Source organism: Saccoglossus kowalevskii, chromosome 4 (genome assembly GCF_978046115.1).
Source record: "Saccoglossus kowalevskii chromosome 4, keSacKowa6.1, whole genome shotgun sequence".
Lineage (NCBI taxonomy): Eukaryota > Metazoa > Hemichordata > Enteropneusta > Harrimaniidae > Saccoglossus > Saccoglossus kowalevskii.
Genome location: NC_140644.1, coordinates 38,469,832 through 38,490,343, shown reverse-complemented (window position 1 = coordinate 38,490,343; position 20,512 = coordinate 38,469,832). Strand labels below are relative to the sequence as shown.

General features: G+C 34.2%; 1 protein-coding gene and 1 long non-coding RNA gene across 2 annotated transcripts; both read left to right on the top strand.

Annotated features, from left to right (window-relative positions):
* The first annotated feature begins 5,118 nt into the window (after positions 1 to 5,118).
* LOC146747390 (uncharacterized) lies at positions 5,119 to 7,587 on the top strand. The gene is made up of 2 exons (XR_014929223.1): positions 5,119 to 5,180; positions 6,770 to 7,587. It is a non-coding gene; the product is annotated as an uncharacterized LOC146747390 (long non-coding RNA).
* Positions 7,588 to 7,847: 260 nt separating this feature from the next.
* LOC102807333 (uncharacterized) lies at positions 7,848 to 15,977 on the top strand. The gene has a single exon (XM_085498417.1). It carries the CDS (start codon positions 7,848 to 7,850, stop codon positions 15,975 to 15,977), a length of 8,130 nt encoding a protein of 2,709 aa, XP_085354543.1.
* The last annotated feature ends 4,535 nt before the right edge of the window (positions 15,978 to 20,512 follow it).

The following is a 20,512-nucleotide window of genomic DNA, read 5'->3' as shown; positions in this document are numbered from 1 at the left end:
TGTGTTGTACCAGACACAGCATATGCAAAACAATTCTTTGTCTGTAATATGGCCTTAGATTTTATTTACGTCTTCTGAATTGTAGGAAATTGCAGTTTCAGCTTCGTAGTCAAACTTGTGTGTGTTATCTATCAACGCCATATTTGTATATAAAATTTTGACTGAATTTGTAATGAAAATCACCAAGTGCTGCTGAAGGTGTCTGTGATATGCTATTGCATGGTAATCCTTACCACACTAACAGCCAACTGTTTGGTCCATGAAGTATGTAGAAACAGTGGCAATTCTCCTGGTACCTTTGATCCAAGCTTTGCTTTGACTGCATTCTTCTTTTTAGCTCCGCTGTCGACTTTGTCGAACGGAGCTTATCATATGAGTGATTGTCCGTCGTCGTCCGTGTCAATGTTTTACTTTTTCGACTTCTTTTTGAAAACTACAAGCCTGAATGCTTTGATACTTGGTGTATATGTACCTTGGGGAGACCTCGCTCAGATTTGTTCATTTCATGATCATATCTTCAATTCTCTAATTTTGGTGAATATTTTTGTGATTTTTGGTAAAAAGTGATATTTTCGACTTCTTGTTAAAAACCTCAAGTCCAATTGCTTTGATGTTACATATATAGGTACTACATGTGGTTCTAACTCAGATTTGTTCATTTTGTAATGATATATTTAATTCTCTAATTTTGGTGAATATTTTTGTCATTTTTGGTAAAACGTTATATTTTCGACTTCTTGTTGAAAACCGCAAGTCCAATTGCTTTGATATTACATATATAGGTACTACATGTGGACCTCTCTCAGATTTGTTCATTTTGTAATGATATCTTCAATTCTCTAATTTTGGTGAATATTTTTATCATTTTTGGTAAAAAGTGATATTTTCGACTTCTTGTAAAAAACCAATAGTCTGATTGCTTTGATATTACATATATAGGTACTACATGTGGACCTCTCTCAGATTTGTTCATTTTGTGATGATATCTTCGATTCTATAATTTTGGTGAATATTTTTGTCATTTTTGGTAAAAAGTGATATTTTCGACTTCTTGTAAAAAACCAATAGTCTGATTGCTTTGATATTACATATTTAGATACTACATGTAGACCTTTCTCAGATTTGTTCATTTCGTGATGATATCTTCGATTCTATAATTTTGGTGAATATTTTTGTCATTTTTGGTAAAAAAGTGATATTTTCGACTTCTTGTAAAAAACCAATAGTCCAATTGCTTTGATATTACATATTTAGACACTACATGTAGACCTTTCTCAGATTTGTTCATTTCGTGATGATATCTTCGATTCTATAATTTTGGTGAATATTTTTGTCATTTTTGGTAAAAAAGTGATATTTTCGACTTCTTGTGAAAAACCAATAGTCCAATTGCTTTGATATATTATACATATAGGTACTACATGTGGACCTCTCTCAGATTTGTTCATTTTCTAATGATATCTTCTGTTCTTTAATTGCCATGTGCATTGCTAACAGCGGAGCTATCTCAGCCGACAGGCTGCTTGTTTAATGTTACTTTCTGTTCTTTAATTGAAATGTGCATTGCTAACAGCGGAGCTATCTCAGCCGAGAGGCTGCTTGTTACCTCCATGATAGGACGAAGTTCACTTATTTGTTGTTCACATTCAACGCATGCTAATTATTGCCTCTTGTATGTGGGATTTTAATTTAACATTTTTTGTATGTAATATTTGCTGTAATTTTTTCCTCCAAATTGTTTTCAATACCAATTTTTAGCTTCGCTGTCGACTTTGTCAAGCGGAGCTTATCATATGAGTGATTGTCCGTCGACGTCCGTGTCAATGTTTTACTTTTTCGACTTCTTGTTAAAAATCGCAAGTACAATTGCTTTGATATTACATATATAGGTACTACATGTGGACCTCTCTCAGATTTGTTCATTTTGTAATGATATCTTTAATTCTCTAATTTTGGTGAATATTTTTATCATTTTTGGTAAAAAGTGATATTTTCCACTTCTTGTTAAAAACCACAAGTCTGATTGCTTTGATATTACATATTGTCAAGCGGAGCTTATCATATGAGTGATTGTCCGTCGACGTCCGTGTCAATGTTTTACTTTTTCGACTTCTTGTTAAAAACCGCAAGTCCAATTGCTTTGATATTACATGTATAGGTACTACATGTGGATCTCTCTCAGATTTGTTCATTTTGTCATGATATCTTTAGTTCTCTAATTTTGGTGAATATTTTTGTAATTTTTGGTAAAAAGTGATATTTTTAGCTCCGCTGTCGACTTTGTCGAGCGGAGCTTATCATATGAGTGATTGTCCGTCGTCCGTGTCAATGTTTTACTTTTTCGACTTCTTCTTGAAAACTACAAGCCTAAATGCTTTGATACTTGGTGTATATGTACCTTGGATAGACCTCTCTTAGGTTTGTTCATTTCATGTTGATATCTTTAATTCTCTAATTTTGGTGAATATTTTTGTCATTTTTGGTAAAAACTGATATTTTCGACTTCTTGTTAAAAACCGCAAGTGCAATTGCTTTGATATTACATCTATAGGTACTACATGTGGACCTCTCTCAGATTTGTTCATTTTGTAATGATATCTTTAATTCTTTAATTTTGGTGAATATTTTTGTCATTTTTGGTAAAAACTGATATTTTCGACTTCTTGTTAAAAACCGCAAGTCCAATTGCTTTGATACTACATATATAGGTACTACATGTGGACCTCTCTCAGATTTGTTCATTTCGTGATGATATCTTCAATTCTCTAATTTTGGTGAATATTTTTGTCATTTTTGGTAAAAACTGATATTTTCGACTTCTTGTTAAAAACCGCAAGTGCAATTGCTTTGATATTACATATATAGGTACTACATGTGGACCTCTCTCAGATTTGTTCATTTTGTAATGATATCTTTAATTCTCTAATTTTGGTGAATATTTTTGTCATTTTTGGTAAAAACTGATATTTTCGATTTCTTGTTAAAAACCGCAAGTGCAATTGCTTTGATATTACATATATAGGTACTACATGTGGACCTCTCTCAGATTTGTTCATTTTGTAATGTTATCTTTAATTCTCTAATTTTGGTGAATATTTTTGTCATTTTTGGTAAAAACTGATATTTTCGACTTCTTGTTAAAAACCGCAAGTGCAAATGCTTTGATATTACATATATAGGTACTACATGTGGACCTCTCTCAGATTTGTTCATTTTGTAATGATATCTTTAATTCTCTAATTTTGGTGAATATTTTTGTCATTTTTTGGTGAAAAGTGATATTTTCGACTTCTTGTTAAAAACCGCAAGTCCAATTGCTTTGATACTACATATATAAGTACTACATGTGGACCTCTCTCAGATTTGTTCATTTTGTAATGATATCTTCAATTCTCTAATTTTGGTGAATATTTTTGTCATTTTTGGTAAAAAGTGATGTTTTTGACTTCTTGTTAAAAACCGCAAGTCCGATTGCTTTGATATTACATATATAGGTACTACATGTGGACCTCTCTCAGATTTGTTCATTTTGTGATGATATCTTCAATTCTCTAATTAATTTATTTTGGTGAATATTTTTGTAATTTTTGGTAAAAAGTGATATTTTCGACTTCTTGTTAAAAACTGTAAGTCCGATTGCTTTGATACTATACATATTGTTCATTTTCTAATGATGTCTTCAGTTCTTTAATTGAAATGTGCATTGCTAACAGCGGAGCTATCTCAGCCGAGAGGCTGCTTGTTTTTTAAAGTTCTGGAATGTGCACTAAAAAGAAGCTGAGATAATTGCTAATTTGCATAACAATTCATTCAGTAAGAAGTTTGCTAATGCTCATAATTAAAATGGCTGTTACAGTTTCAAATTTAAATGTATTATTGTTTTGTAAAAAGTTATATAGTGCATAATATGGAGACCCTGTCATTTCTTTTTTTCACCATGTTTTTTTTCAATTATTTATGTACAGCCTTTCTAAATCTTGCTAAGCATTCAAAAGAGATAATTTTGCACCTGTTATCTATATTTTAAAATCGTTTTTTGAGTATGTTTCACTATTCACAATTCTACAAAATTTCAACAATAGCCAAGACATTTTGGATAATAAAAATAAAAAAAAAAAATCCACTCCCAAGTGCCCACGAACCTGCATCAATACCTTAATTTCTTCTTCAATGCTCAGTTTATCTCTCTAAAACAACTGCTATTTAAATGAGTTATGGTAATTTGAACACGTTGGCACCATCCAGCTTTTTGGTTGGTTAATTAGCAACTTGATATATCTGGTCAATAAACATGTTTGTGTGCATTCAAAAAACATGGCAGATATCATATCGTATCACATTGGTCATTTACATATGACCGGGATCATTCGCTTATGGCGAAACTAAGTTGAATTTTACTTGCAGTTCATAACAATTCAAAGAATTTATTTTTCGTCCGTAATTATAATCACTACTAAGTAATACTTTTCAACACTAAGAAAACAAGTAAGATATTCATGCAGTATGGCCGGATTGCGCAATTGTATTATGATAATTTGCTACTATTATAAAGCAATGCTTTCATGTTTGTGTTTATTTGAAACTTCTGCTAGAATGTACTTTCCGTTAAAAAGAAAATTAAAAAAATGGATACATATTTATTTAATATACTAAGTATTTTTTTTTTTATCATGTGAACAGTTTTTTTGATTGACTATAATTTTTCAACATTACACGACGCCTATTTTAGAACAAAAGTAAGGCCTTTCATACTTCCCTGATGCCTATGCCTGATGCCTATACGACTTCTACTAGAGCATCATATGAGAAATTGTGAATGTTTGGTTGTCAATTATTCAAAAAGAATGGGTGCGACTTCTATTAGGGATGTGGCTTCTAATACAGATTTTATGGTACATCAAAAATTCTTATAAGTGATAATGAGTTTGCTATTTGAATCGCATGTGTTTGGAATATTCCTGTCAATAAGTATGTTTTTATTAGTACAAATCTGTGGAGTATATTTCAATTTTGTTAATTTGAAGTCAGCGAGTCATTTCAATGTGATTGCTTTGACCATACTGCTGCACTAACATAACAATATAATGTTTTCTTTGCCTTCGTATTTTGCAGGTGAGAATTAATTAACAGCTATATGATTGACATAGTGGTGTAAGGGAAAGTGTGCATGTTGGAACATAGTTAAGTACAAGAAGTTTTGCATTGTTAAAGCTGCATCTTCAATTTACATAATACATAGAAAATCTCTCACTTACCCTTGTGAGCATCCCAAGCTCTTTGGCTTTTGCGAATTTTATGAGAGTGATTGCAACTATTAAAATTATGTTTCATTTTGTAAATAAACCAGAGTATACATTTTAGTCAGTAACTCTATGCTGTCAACTGATAGTGTACACTTTACTCAGTAAATCTATGCTGTCAACTGATAGTATACATGTTACTCAGTAAATCTATGCTTTCACTGATAGTGTACAATAGTACCGGTATACAGTTTACTCAGTAAATCTATGCTGTCAACTGATAGTATACACTTTACTCAGTAAATCTATGCTGTCAACTGATAGTATACATGTTACTCAGTAAATCTATGCTTTCACTGATAGTGTACAGGTTACTCAGTAAATCTATGCTGTCAACTGATAGTGTGCTGTTTACTCAGTAAATCTATGCTGTCACCTGATAGTATACAGTTTACTCAGTAAATCTATGCTGTCACCTGATAGTATACAGTTTACTCAGTAAATCTATGATGTCACCTGATAATATACAGGTTACTCAGTAAATCTATGCTGTCAACTGATAGTGTACACTTTACTCAGTAAATCTATGCTGTCAACTGATAGTATACATGTTACACAGTAAATCTATGCTTTCACTGATAGCATAGATTTACTGAGTAAACTGTACACTATCAGTGAAAGCATAGATTTACTGAGTAACATGTATACTGGTACTATCAGTTGACAGTATAGATTTACTGAGTAAAGTGTACACTATCAGTGAAAGCATAGATTTACTGAGTAAACTGTACACTATCAGTTGACAGCATAGATTTACTGAGTAAAATGTATACTGGTACTATCAGTTGACAGCATAGATTCACTGAGTAAACTGTATACTATCAGATGACTGCATAGATTTACAGAGTAAACTGTATACTATCAACTGATAGCATAGATTTACACTAGCATAGTGTACAGGTTACTCAGTGAATCTATGCAGTCATCTGATAGTATACAGTTTACTCAGTGAATCTATGCTGTCAACTGATAGTACCAGTATACATTTTACTCAGTAAATCTATGCTGTTACTTGATAGTATACAGTTTACTCAGTAAATGGATTCTGATAACTGATAGCATAGATTTACTGAGTAACCTGTATACTGTCAACTAATAGCATAGATTTACTGAGTAACCTGTGCACTATGTTAGTGTAAATCTATGCTATCAGTTTATAGTATACAGGTTACTCAGTAAATCTATGCTGTCACCTGATACTATACAGTTTACTCAGTAAATCTATACTGTCACCTGATAGTATACAGGTTACTCAGTAAATCTATGCTGTCACCTGATACTATACAGTTTACTCAGTAAATCTATGATGTCATCTGATAGTATACAGTTTACTCAGTAAATCTATGCTGTTACTTGATAGTATACAGTTTACTCAGTAAACCTAAGCTGTTACCTGATAGTATACGTACGTAAACAATTTTAATTAGTTTAATTAATGGACATTGTTTTCTTTGCTTATATATTTTCAGGTGAGATTATGTCTTAAAGCTGCATTTTAATGGAGAAGGTCACCACCATTTTGTTATGATTGATATTGTTTGAAACAAAGAACAAATTTAATGGACTGGAGGAGTGTAGTGCACTTGTACTGCAGCAAATAGTGTGACATGTGGTAGTCAAATTCTAATAAATTAGTTTAATCTTCCTGCTTATGCCGATTAATAATATCAAGTATTGCTGCAACATTTCTGTGCGATGAACTTTTTCAACATTATTTTTAAATTTGCATGGAATATCATGCTCTCTGTGCACGCTGCATTTCAATTTATGTTTTATAAGTATGGGAAAAAAAGAACACACATATTGATGTAAGTAAAATGACAGTTTTCGCACAGCCTAATCGGGAAAAAATGTTTAACTAGTCTTAGTGTAATTGGTATTTTTTTTTACGATTATGAAATGATTTCATTCGACTTGTGATTTCTTATGACTGGGAAATTTGATTTTGGGAATGAATCAATAATATGCATTAAAACACTGTTTGCATCAGATGTCCATCATTATTGCTTACTGATAAAATATAAATGATTCCCTTTGGTAGGATAGTAAAAGGTTTTTGCATATTAGGTTGCTCACTGGTTGTGCTGTATGCACATAGGGATAATGTATTATTCTACAATCTGATTGTTCTTAGATTACTCAGATTGAAGTCTGCGTATGAAATTTTCAAATTTTCATAAGCCTTTAGTTATAGACTTTTAGTAAGTGACATTGACTCATGAGCTTGTCATTTTTTCATAAAGGGAAGGTAAATATTGATTACAAATAAACCTGTTACCCAAAACTATTACTAGTGCAGGCAAGTTATTTTTGGTGGATGTGCAATAAGTGATGAAATGTAGATTTACTTTATTGGAAGAATGGTTGGCATAGAAACTATTCGACTTGAATGTTGTTAATTTTTAAAACTCCAGTAAAGTACCAGTATGGAGTAATTGTGCACTTCCATTGATCAACACTGGTGTTGTTGCTTCAGTGTTTTTAAAAATGTTTGCAATGCATGTGTGAATAATGTATTCTGCGTTTTGGTTTATGTCTTGTTTCCAGATGCCTCGAAGTAAATACTGGAAGAAAGGAAGGAAACACAGAAGAAACTTGACCACAACAGAGGATCCTGGCCTCTTTACAAACAGGAATGACAACGACAGTAATAAGACTGAGGATCCTGGCCTCTTACAAAACAGGAATTTTGACATGGAGGATCCTATCCTCTCAAAAAACAGGACGACAGAGGATCCTGGCCTCCAGCAAAACAGGAATGACAGTAGTGAGGATCCTGGCCTCCAGCAAAACAGGAATGACAGTAGTGAGGATCCTGGCCTCCAGCAAAACAGGAATGATAGTGAGGATCCTGACCTCCAGCAAAACAGGAATGACGGTGAGGATCCTGACCTCCAGCAAAACAGGAATGATTGTGAGGATCCTGACCTCCAGCAAAACAGGAATGATTGTGAGGATCCTGACCTCCAGCAAAACAGGAATGATAGTGAGGTTTCTTGCCTCCTGCAAAACATGAATTACAGTGAGGTTTCGTGCCTCCAGCAAAACAGGAATGATTGTGAGGATCCTGACCTCCAGCAAAACAGGAATGATTGTGAGGATCCTGACCTCCAGCAAAACAGGAATGATTGTGAGGATCCTGACCTCCAGCAAAACAGGAATGATAGTGAGGTTTCTTGCCTCCTGCAAAACATGAATTACAGTGAGGTTTCGTGCCTCCAGCAAAACACAAATTACAGTACTGAGTATCTTGATGAATTTCAGGATGATGATTGTCAAAATGAGCAACGAAAGGACACAATGCTTACAAATGAATTCCGAACTGATGCAATAATTACTAATGAATTGAGAAACCAATGTGAAATAGATTACAAAAGATTTGATCAGCTTCAAAAGCTGTTCACTGACGGGAATGTAAATGCAATCAGTGGCAATTTTCATCAAGGAGATCCATTTGTTTTCCCATCAGAAAATGTTGGAAGACAGTGTGTTGCTAACTGCTTAATGTCACTTGTATACAGTAAAATTAAAAAAGTAATATCATGGGATAGTTATGATTTAGACACAATTTTGAAAGCTGGCAATGAATATTATAATGATTTGTCCTCTAGAATTAATGCAAAATATCTTTTAGTTTCTGAATTGGACAAAGAAGTGGAGTTATTTGACACACGATTTTCTGTCACAGTTGGTAACAGTTTAGTTGGTTTAATGAGTTCCCAGCAACATGTAGAAAGCGAGTTTGTTGTATCATTAGATAGTGCATTGTACAAAACATTGTCTGAATTTGATGCTTCTTTTATAACTTTTAATGGAGCAACGTTTGCTGTATTGAATGCAGATGGCATTTACTGTGTATTTGATTCACATTCAAGAAATTCTGAAGGCATGATTGAACCAGATGGCTCGAGTATTCTCTTGCAAATGAAAAATTTTGAGCAGGTGTATCAACACTGTTGCAATCTTGCAATATCCATGAATGTAAGTAAAAACACACAGTTTGAAGTAACAGGAATTAGTGTTGTTGCTTCAAAAGATGTAGCAAATGAAATTAACATAATGTCCAGTGATGATGATTTAGTGATTATAAACGAGTACAGAGAAGTTGTCTTCACATTTATGCCACTTGAGGCAAGTACATGTGCAGGTATTTGCACAACACTTGGTTTAACGTATGAACATCAAACTGAAACATATGGGCATATATATGGTTCTGAACTAAGAGATCCTTGTCATACTAGGAATATTGAAGGTGATGGTAATTGCTTGTTCAGAGCTTTATCGTATTGTATAAGTGGTACTGAGCAAAATCACCAGACTGTAAGAGACAAGATTGTGCAACACTTGCAGTTAAATGCCCAAATTTTTTCTCAATATATTAGACCAGAATACCAATCAGTTAATGATTATGTAACACGATCAAATATACAATTGCCTGGTGTATGGGGTACAGAGGTTGAAATTTTTGTCGCAGCTGATATGCTGGCAACAGATGTTTATACATTCAATGTTGATAGATGGCGACGATTTAGTCAAACTAGCAAAAACTCTGGTAATAGTACTAATGGTTTGTACCTAAAGCAGCGCAATGAAAATCACTATGAAGTTGTGAAGTGTGTAAAGATGCATGGTGGATCAAGGAATTGTACACATGGTAACTGTGATACAGAAAATGTTGATATTACTAAACACTGTGAAAGGTCATTTATGAATGCTAATGATAATGTACCTCTTGTAGGCGAGGTGAATCTACTCAAATCACAGTATTCAAACAAGGGGAGAAAACATAAATCTCTATCTAGACGTCAGCAATTGAAAGTCAGACGCGATAAATATCATGAAAAGAAAAACCTAACCATTGGTGAAAGTGTAATACCCAAATCAAATGCTAAGAAACAAAGTTATGTTAAGGAGCAAAAACTATATCACATAGATTCAGAATTTAGGGAGAGAAAGAAAAAGCAGAGTTATGACAAATATCATAAAAACGCCAAGTTCAGAGAAACAAAAAAAGCACGTTGTGCAGCTGTGTTTGCTGAAAAGTATCAACAAGATGTTGAATTCAGGGAAACAAAGAAAGCACTTTGTGCAGCTAAGTCTACTGAAAAGTATCAGCAGGATGTTGAATTCAGGGAAACAAAGAAAGCACGCTGTGCAGCTAAGTCTACTGAAAAGTATCAGCAGGATGTTGAATTCAGGGAAACAAAGAAAGCACGCTGTGCAGCTCAGTCTACTGAAAAGTATCAGCAGGATGTTGAATTCAGGGAAACAAAGAAAGCGAAATTTACAGACAGATATCAGCAAAATGTTGAATTCAGAGAAACTAAAAAGAAGCTGAGTGTACAAAAATATCATTGTGATGCAGATTATAAGCAGCGTTTGATTGAACGTAGTATTAACCAAAAACTGTGTATGAAAACAGAAAATGAAAACATTGAGCATGTTACAGCTGTATTCAAATGTGAAGTGTCCAAAGGACCAGATTGCGTTTGCAGTGTTTGTCATAGACGCCTATTTCGAAATCAAGTGATTATATGTAATAAACACGGTTTTGCAAGAGAATATCTTGCACAGAAGTGTATAACAGAAACCTATGTACATACATGCAACTTAACATGTAAGGAAGAATGTCAGTTAAAGAAAAGCTCTGCTGGTAAATTATGGATTTGTTATACATGTCAAAGAAAACTTTTGCATGGAAAGATGCCTGCAGAAGCGGTTGCAAACAACCTTGATCTGAAAGCCATTCCTGACGAATTAAAATGCCTCAATGATTTAGAGGAACATTTAGTAGCATTGCATATTCCATTTTTGAAAATGTTGGCTTTGCCAAGAGGTGGTCAAAAAGGCGTTCATGGGCCAGTTGTGTGTGTACCATCGAGTGTAGTGAAAGCAACAAGCTTTTTACCAAGAATTGAATCAGAGGATCAGACAATACGAGTGAAACTGAAGCGAAAGCTTACATACAAAGGTCACTACCAGTTTAAATGTGTTAAAAAAGGTAATGTAAAAAATGCGTTAGTATATCTTCAAAAGAATAATAAATGGTATGAAGATGTAAAATTCAATGTGGATTGGGAGAACACTCTATCAAGAAATGAAGGAAATGAGAATTCTTCTGATGAAGAACATAGTGAAACATCTGATGCAGAGAATGATCCAGACGATGTTCATGGAATGTTTGTAGACACTTGCTTACAACCACTTGACATAGGTCAGGAAGTTCTTGATTATCACTTTGATGATGTATGTGTTGCACCAGCAGAGCATAATAAACCAGTTAGAGTCTTGATGGACAAATGCAATGAAGCAAAATGCTTCCCAGTATTGTATCCAACTGGATCCCCAACACTTCAAGATGACCGTGAGGTTCGAATAACGCTAGGACGGTATCTACATACACGTTTGATGAATGCTGATGGTAGATTTGCCAGAAATATAGACTTCATATTCTATGCACAATATCTGTCTGAATTGGAACAGGTCCAGTCAAAAGTGTCAATTGCTCTTCGTAAAGGAAATGGTATTGCTTGTGGAGAGAAAGTGACATCAAAGGTTCTAACAAACAGAGACAAACTGATAGAGATTATAAAGTCTAATGAAGGCTACAAGTTTTTGAAGCCTATCCGAGGAACACCGCCTTATTGGCAAGCTACGCAAAAAGATATTTTTGCAATGATAAGACAATTAGGTATACCAACATGGTTTTGCTCATTTTCATCTGCTGACTTAAGGTGGAAAGAAATTGTGGAAACAATACTTCATGAACAGGGTGATTATAGCACTTCTGCTAATGATCTTGATTGGTCTCAGAAATGTGAAATACTAAGACAGAACCCAGTAACAGCAGCTAGAATGTTTGATCACAGATTCCATTATTTTTTAACTCGTGTAATAATGTCTTCAGCACATCCAATTGGGCATATTAAAGACTATTTTTACAGAGTAGAATTTCAACAACGTGGTTCACCACACACGCATTGCTTATTCTGGGTTGACAATGCTCCAATTGTTGACAATGATGCTGATGATAAAGTGGTTGATTTTGTTGACAAGTATGTAACTTGTAATATGCCTTCTCAAGATGAGGATTCAGAATTACATGAGATTGTAAACAAAGTCCAAAAACACAGCACAAGACATTCAAAATCTTGCAAGAAGAAAGGCACGAATTGCAGGTTCAATTTTCCACGACCTCCTTGCACAAGATCATTCATCTGTCGACCTGATAGTGAAACAGATGAGTTGCAATTAAAAAACGTTCTAGAAGAAGATTCTGATGTAACTGATGACGAAGATTCTGATATGGGAATACATAAATTGTCCATGACAAAAGAAAGTGCAAAGAAAATTCTTGGAAATGTTTGGAAAGCTCTTTCTGATAACCAAAAGGAATATGAAAGTGTAGATTCCTTATTCTCGGATATAGGAATTTCTCAGGAAATCTTTGAAAAGGCAAATAGATTGTTAACGAAAAAAACATCTGTTGTTTTGAAACGGCAGCCAAATGATGTATGGGTGAATCAGTATAATGCAGATTTAATCCGTTGTTGGGATGCCAATATGGATATCCAGTTTGTTGTTGATGCATATTCCTGTGTTGTATATATTGTTTCCTACATTTCCAAAGCAGAACGAGAGATGGGGTTATTGTTGGATCATGCTCAAAAAGAAGCTACAAATGAAGGCAATGTTGATGCCAAGAAAGCATTAAAACAGTTGGGAACTGTATACCTCCAAAACAGAGAAGTTAGTGCCCAAGAGGCTGTATATAGAGTATGTAATTTAAAGCTGAAACAGTCATCACGAAAAGTCCAGTTTATTCCTACTGGAGACAATCCTATTAAAATGAGTTTGCCATTTGAGGTCATCAGAAAGAAAAATGAAGGCGCTGATGTAGATGAAGAGGATATATGGATGACTAGCATAGTTGACAGATACAAAGCTAGACCAGATGGACAAGATTTTGATAGTTTGTGTCTTGCTGCATTCTGCTCAGAATACAGAATTCTTTCAACATTTGAAATGTCAAATGTCAATAATGACAAGAGAAGAAATCCAGCAGTAACATTAAAAAAGGACCTTGGTCATATGCAAAAAAGGTCTAGAAGTGAGCCTGCTGTTGTAAGATATGCACGATTTTCAGTGACAAAGAATCCCGAGAAATATTATCAGAGTATATTGCAACTTTTTCTCCCATATCGCATTGATAAACAATTGAAACCTGTTGGGTTTGAATTTTTTGAAAATTTTTATCATGATGGAGCAGTTAAATTGGGAAATACACCATTGGAAAAAGTGAAATTGATTGTTGATAGAAATCGAGCCTTATTCGAGAAAGAGGCTGATGCTATTGAGACTGCATCAAAACTACTTGATCAATGTGGACAATTAGAAGATGCATGGGCTAAAATATGCCCAGAAACTGAATCTGAACGAATTGAGTGCCTCGAAGAAGCACAGCAGAAAAATACTGATGATAATGAGTATGAGGCTTCAATTCCTGATCTAGAAGAGCAACCACAGATTGCAGATAGCCATGCTGTAGTACCACCTTGTTCAACGTCAAAGATTGAGGGACAGTCGATGCTGAGAAAATTGAATATGAAACAATCTCAAATATTTTACAAAATCCGACAGTGGTGTTTGGATAAAAGCAATGGATTGAACCCAGACCCATTTTTTGTGTTTGTCACTGGTGGAGCTGGAACTGGAAAAAGTCATTTAATCAAATCTGTGTATTATGAAGCTACACGCATTCTTGCTCGTTCGTTACCAAATCCTGATGATATTTCTGTACTTTTAACAGCACCAACAGGCGTTGCTGCATTTAATATTGGAGGTATGACTGTGCACAGTGCTTTATCAATACCAGTTAATACCAAGCTACCATATATACCACTGGGTAATGATAAGATTAATAGCGTTCGTTGTAAGCTAAGCACTCTTCAAATCTTAGTCATAGATGAAATTTCTATGGTGGATCACAAATTACTTGCTTATATCCATGGTCGATTGAGACAGATTAAACAAATTAGCAGTCATTCACCATTTGGTAATGTTTGTGTCATGGCATGTGGTGATTTTTACCAACTCCCACCTGTAAAAGGAAACCCATTATGTGTTGGAAACGAGATTGTAAGTCTTTGGAAAGATAATTTCATGTTTGCTGAATTAACTGAAATAATGAGACAGACAGATGTTGCATTCGCTCAGACACTTAATAGGCTACGAATTCATAAGAAAGGAGAGGCACTGTCCTCTACTGATGTTGAAATGCTTGAAGGTCGGGAAACTGGTGAGGAAACTGATGCAATTCATATTTTTGGTACAAATGCACAGGTTAACACATGCAATGTAATGATGCTTCATAAGTTATGCACAGATCCAGTGCTTATTGAGGCTCAAGATTTTACCAAAAATGCAAAGACAGGTAAATTAGAAAGAAATGAAATGCCTCATAAGAAGGTTTACATGAGTCTTTTACCAGAAAGTATTACTCTAGCTATTGGTGCGAGAGTGCAACTTACAAAAAACATAGATGTTTCAGATGGATTAGTTAATGGTGTATTTGGAACTGTAAATCACATAACTATGACACCAGGAAATAATTTTCCTTCTGCAATATATGTAGTATTTGATAATGCCAAAGTGGGTGAAAAGTTACGGAAGAAGAGTGCAATCGCTTCAACATTACCAGAAAATAGCACTATGATTAAAGTTAATGAGGACACTGTTGCACCAAATGGTGGTATCAGAAGACAGTTTCCTCTTAAGTTAGCTTGGGCTTGCACAGTTCATAAAGTACAAGGCTTAACTGTAAACAGAGCTGTCGTCAACTTGAAAAAAATCTTTACATCAGGACAGGCTTATGTGGCTTTAAGTCGCGTGACAAATTTGAGTGGACTCATTGTGCAGGGATTTCGAACATCGGCAATTTATTGCAATGAGAAAGTGCAAGCTGCGTTGGAAAACATGCCAAAGTTCATCATTGAGCTATCAGAGCAGTCGAGCGCAAACTACATGTGTACTTTGATTATGCATAATGTTCAGGGTCTACAGTCTCATATTCAAGACATTCAAAACGATAATGCATTCCTGATGGCTGATGTTATATGTCTTACTGAGACGTGGTTAACTGACAGAGAACCCGAGTTTGACATTGATTTGAAAGGATTTAGTTTTAATCACAAACCAAGACGTCTTTCTTACAATAGATCTACTGACAATACAGCAAAGTTGATGGATCAGTGTCATGGTGGTGTAGCAGTATATGCAAAACAAAACAAATCATTTAAGATTTTGAACTTGCCAATATCAAATATGGAATGCATGGTATTTTGTTTAACTAATTTGAATTTAACAGCTGCTGTTATATACAGACCAGCATCATATCAGCTAGAGATATTCAGAGAAAGTTTACTTGTTCTTGTGGAGGAACTTGATAAACAACAAGGTGGAACAATTATTATGGGCGATTTCAACCAAAATATCTTTGTCTCTTCATCAATTATGAAGCTACTGCAAGAACATGGTTATAGGCAGTGTGTATGTCAAGGAACTACAGAGGCTGGCACACTTATTGACCATGTGTATGTCAAAGGTATAGAAAGTGTTACAGTTACAGTTCAGCCACGATATTTTAGTTTTCATGAAGCTATACGTATACTTATTTGATTTGATACAAAAGATAACCATATGTATTATATCCGCAGTTTCAAATAATAATGAGTGCCCACTCCTCGCAACTATTTTCTGAGTGTAGGGAGAGATAGATCTTGCGGCTCCCTTTTTTTTGGATTTTGTTGTTTCTTCATTTTATTGTGGGAAACATCCATAAAGTATGCAGGGGGTGGGGTTTTTTTTTGGGGGGGGGGGTGCCAGTCTTCAAGACGTATGTAATTGTATCATACATTTTTTTCTTTTTATATTTGTCTTTCATTGCTCTATTTATTATAATTGCAGACAGTTTGCTTGTGGAGTATCTTTGTAGATAATAGTAATAGTAAATGGGTGGCAAACTGATAATTTAACATATTGATAATGGATTTATAACTTTTATAACTGGTATTTAACTTATTTTCTAGCTTGAATACTTGATTTAGCCTGTGTAAATGTGATCAATATTTTCATTACTAAATTTAGTGTACACCCTGCATAATTTATGGATGTTCCAAATTTTTTCAAACTTATATGCATATGATTACTAGCTTGCTTTGTTGTTCATGTGGCATGATAATATCCATCCTGTTGACAATTCTATTGACAAAGAAGGTCTCTTGATATCAATATTGCTCATAAGCCAGGTTATAAATTCACCTGACTTATTGGTGATTTGCTCACATCACTTTCATTGTGGTATTCACAGGATAGATTATCTGTCACATGACTACCTTGTAATGATTTGCATTTTGTATATGAATTATACAGTGGCTGTCACTGAATATATTGTAATTTGAGGACAGTCGCTGCTACATACCACAATCATTGTCAAAACTATGTTACTACTAGTGTATGTACCATGATTACTTGCACATTGTATTCAAATTGTTATGTATTTTAATGAATTTAAATTTAAAGCAGTTATGATATACAAAGATTATTTTTAATGTCTTACCCACAGTAATTAAGTAAACGCTTATGCCATATGTTTTTCCTTGATTACAGTGTAATATAATATAGAAACTAATAGTTGCGTAGAATTATTGCAGTGAAAAGAAAATGAAAAATATATGTTTTTGCTTATATAGAATATTGTATGTTTGAATGCAGTTACACCATTTCACTTCATCCATTCTCATTATTTTATCTGCGAAACTTGTATGTGTACATTGATTGCGTACCTTATACTTTGTGTTTAACTTGCATACTGTTTAAATGTCATTATATACAATATATTCTATGAGAATATCCACTTTGTTGAAGAGGTGGTTTATCTTGTTGCATGGTTACCATGTGGTTATATACATCTTGTTCACCAAATGGTTTATCTTGTCACGTGAATACCAAGTGATGATATCCACCTTGTTGACAGGGTGGTTTATCTTGTCACATGAGTACCTTGTGATGATATCCATCTTGTTGACATGGTAGGTTATCTGGTCACATGAGTACATTGTGATGATATCCACCTTGTTGACAGGGTGGTTTATCTTGTCACATGAGTACCTTGTGATGACATCCACCTTGTTGACATGGTAGTTTACCTGGGCACATGAGTACATTATGATGATATCCACCTTGTTGACAAGTTGTGTTTTGTATTGACAGGGTATTTATATTGTTACATGGGTGCTATGTTATCATATCAACCCTGTTGTAAGTTTTAGCAATTCTGTAACATAAATTAAATTTACGTTTGTATTACTATATAATTATGTAACTACATGATCATGTATGTTATAACTACCAACACAGATACTTAATGTAATTTAACATCAGCACTATATTTTGACACTACTACTACTACTGGTACTACTTTTATTACTAATTACTATTACTTTTTTAGTTACAAGTATGTAATATCAAATATGTCATCCATCACATTGTTTTAGCTATACGGGCCAGTATATTGTTCAGTATTTGTATTAACAGACGAACTGTACAATACATCAAGGAAGCCAAACAAGATGACAATGACATTACAATATGGCTTCATGCAATGTATCATGCTCATTTGCATTAAACAGCCATACAAGCCAGAAATGATACTACCAATCAGAGCTCATGATGGATGCATAGCAAGGGTCATTTATTTCAACATTAGACCTACAAAACACACCGTTGGATCTTTCTATCAGCAACGGATTGTACAGCCAAGTAATGAATGTGACATTATGATCATTTTATCCGAGTCTCTACAGTGAACAATATAAGCCAACAATGATGCTACCAAAGGGAACTCTTGATGGACACATAAAATGTGCCATACATGTTGCCCTGAACCTGTCGAACAATACCTTTCGACTTTGTATCTACAGGGAACTATGCATTTCAATAATGACCGACATTGAAATCATTTCATCTTGGTATCTGCCATGAACTATACAAGACATCACTGATGAGACTTCATACATGGTGATATTAAAAATGTCTGCAATGGGCTGTATTTCAGTAGTGACTGCAACATTAGGAGAATTCATTCTGGGCATCTGCAGTGCACTAAAGAATATCAGAAGCACTGTACTATGTTTCTACAGAAAACTATATAAGCCAACAATAATGCTACCAAATGGAGTTCTTGATGGATACACAATAATATTAGCCATACATGTAATGACTAATACATTGAAATCATTTAATCCCGGCTTCTGACATGAACTATACAAGACATCACTGATGCTGTCATTCATTGTCAATACTTAAGACTCATACATGGTGATATTGAAGATGCCTGCAGTGGTTTGTATTTCAGCAGTGAGTGCAACATTGGAATATTACATCCTGGGCACCATAACTGCACTATATAAGCATTATTGAAACTGTGATGCGTTGTACATGACATCAATTACTTGCCATCCAATTTGGTTTCCGGAATAAAATGTGCAAGACCTCAATGAAGTTACTTGTAATGTAAGATCCAAAAAATCAAACAGAATGAAATATCGTTTTAGTAGTAGTAGTGATGATGATGGTAGTAGTAGTAGCAGTAGTAGTTTTAGCCAGACTGATGATATTGTTATTTCAATAAATTTATCATAGAACTTGAACACATTTTGTTTTTGTTTATTATTGCATTTTCTGTCAGTATATGCACCAAAACAAATGTAATTTGTTTTCAAAAAGTTGTATTACAATATGTAATATCTACACCCACACACTGTCGGCCATTTACTGAATACAAACATATATCACTGACTGGGGAAAATCTTGTAATTAATATGATTATACAATAATCCCATGTCTTTTTGGGTAAAACCCAAAATTATTTCACAAATAGGGTATTCCGGAATTGTGCAACATATTGTCGTACAATTTGAAACACCAAAATAAACTGTTGAATTGTTGGAAAAAAAGTTGCAGATTGCTAAATTCAGAAAATAAAACAATTCAACAATTTCGACCAGTTTAGAAATTGAGTTTATTGTCATCATTTGAACAAATCTGCCAACATAAATTTATTCAGGTGGGATGGCTAATGGCTTTACAAATTCTCAAAATGCAAAATTGCAGGAAAAGTCGCGTGACATGTAAGTTAGTGTTGAAGAAATAGGTACCCTATATAGCATTAATTCTATCATAAATCCAAAGTGCCTAGACCCACACTGAAGATGCATAATGGTGACCTTCAGTTTAATTTCAATCCATTCCCATACAAATGCTTTCACATATACACAAAATATCATGCAAAATTGTTGCTCATATTTGGATAAAAAATACAATATGATGATCAAACAGTATGACTGACCCAAACTATTTTATTTTCGTTAAAGGTTTGGCCATATATAAAAGCTAACTCGATTTTGTTTCATAATTAATGAGGTCACATGATAGACAATCAGGTAGTTTGATTAGTAACAAGAGGTTGAAATACAGTTGGTTCCATGTATTTACCTGGTTTTTGTTATCAAAATATGGTTTTCAGAATATAAAATGAGCCATATGCTTATGCATATTAATGAGGTTACATGATCATATGTGGCCATTTCGTATGTCAGTTACATCTCTTGTTTGATACTTTCATTATGGCACTGGTTGCATGTACAGCAACGGTGTTATAGATATGACTGTTATGCATATTATTGAGCTCACATGACCATATATGGTCATCTGTAATTTTATTCAAATCTCTTGTTCAACGCTGTCATAATAACACAAGATTCATCTTCCTAACTGCAACAGTGCTTGAGTTATATCAGTTATGCATATTAATGAGGTTAGAAGCCCCCACCCCTTAGACGCCCAGCGACAAAACCCAGCCAGTACAATGCACATATGCAATTTTAGCCAAATCGGACCAATACAACACATGTAATTGCACAAGATTTGTTTTCATAAAATCCAAGATGGCGGCCAAACCATGTGACAGATCAAAATAATATTATTTTTCTCATATGGAGCTAAGGCCAGGCATGGTAAATATAAAAACATCTTGTAGATTGGTTGAATCACCTCTGAGAAACAAATGCCCAAACTTTTTGTCAATTTTGCTTAAAATCCAAGATGGCGGCCAAACCACGTGACTGATCTGAAATCTTTTTTAGGTTTCTGAA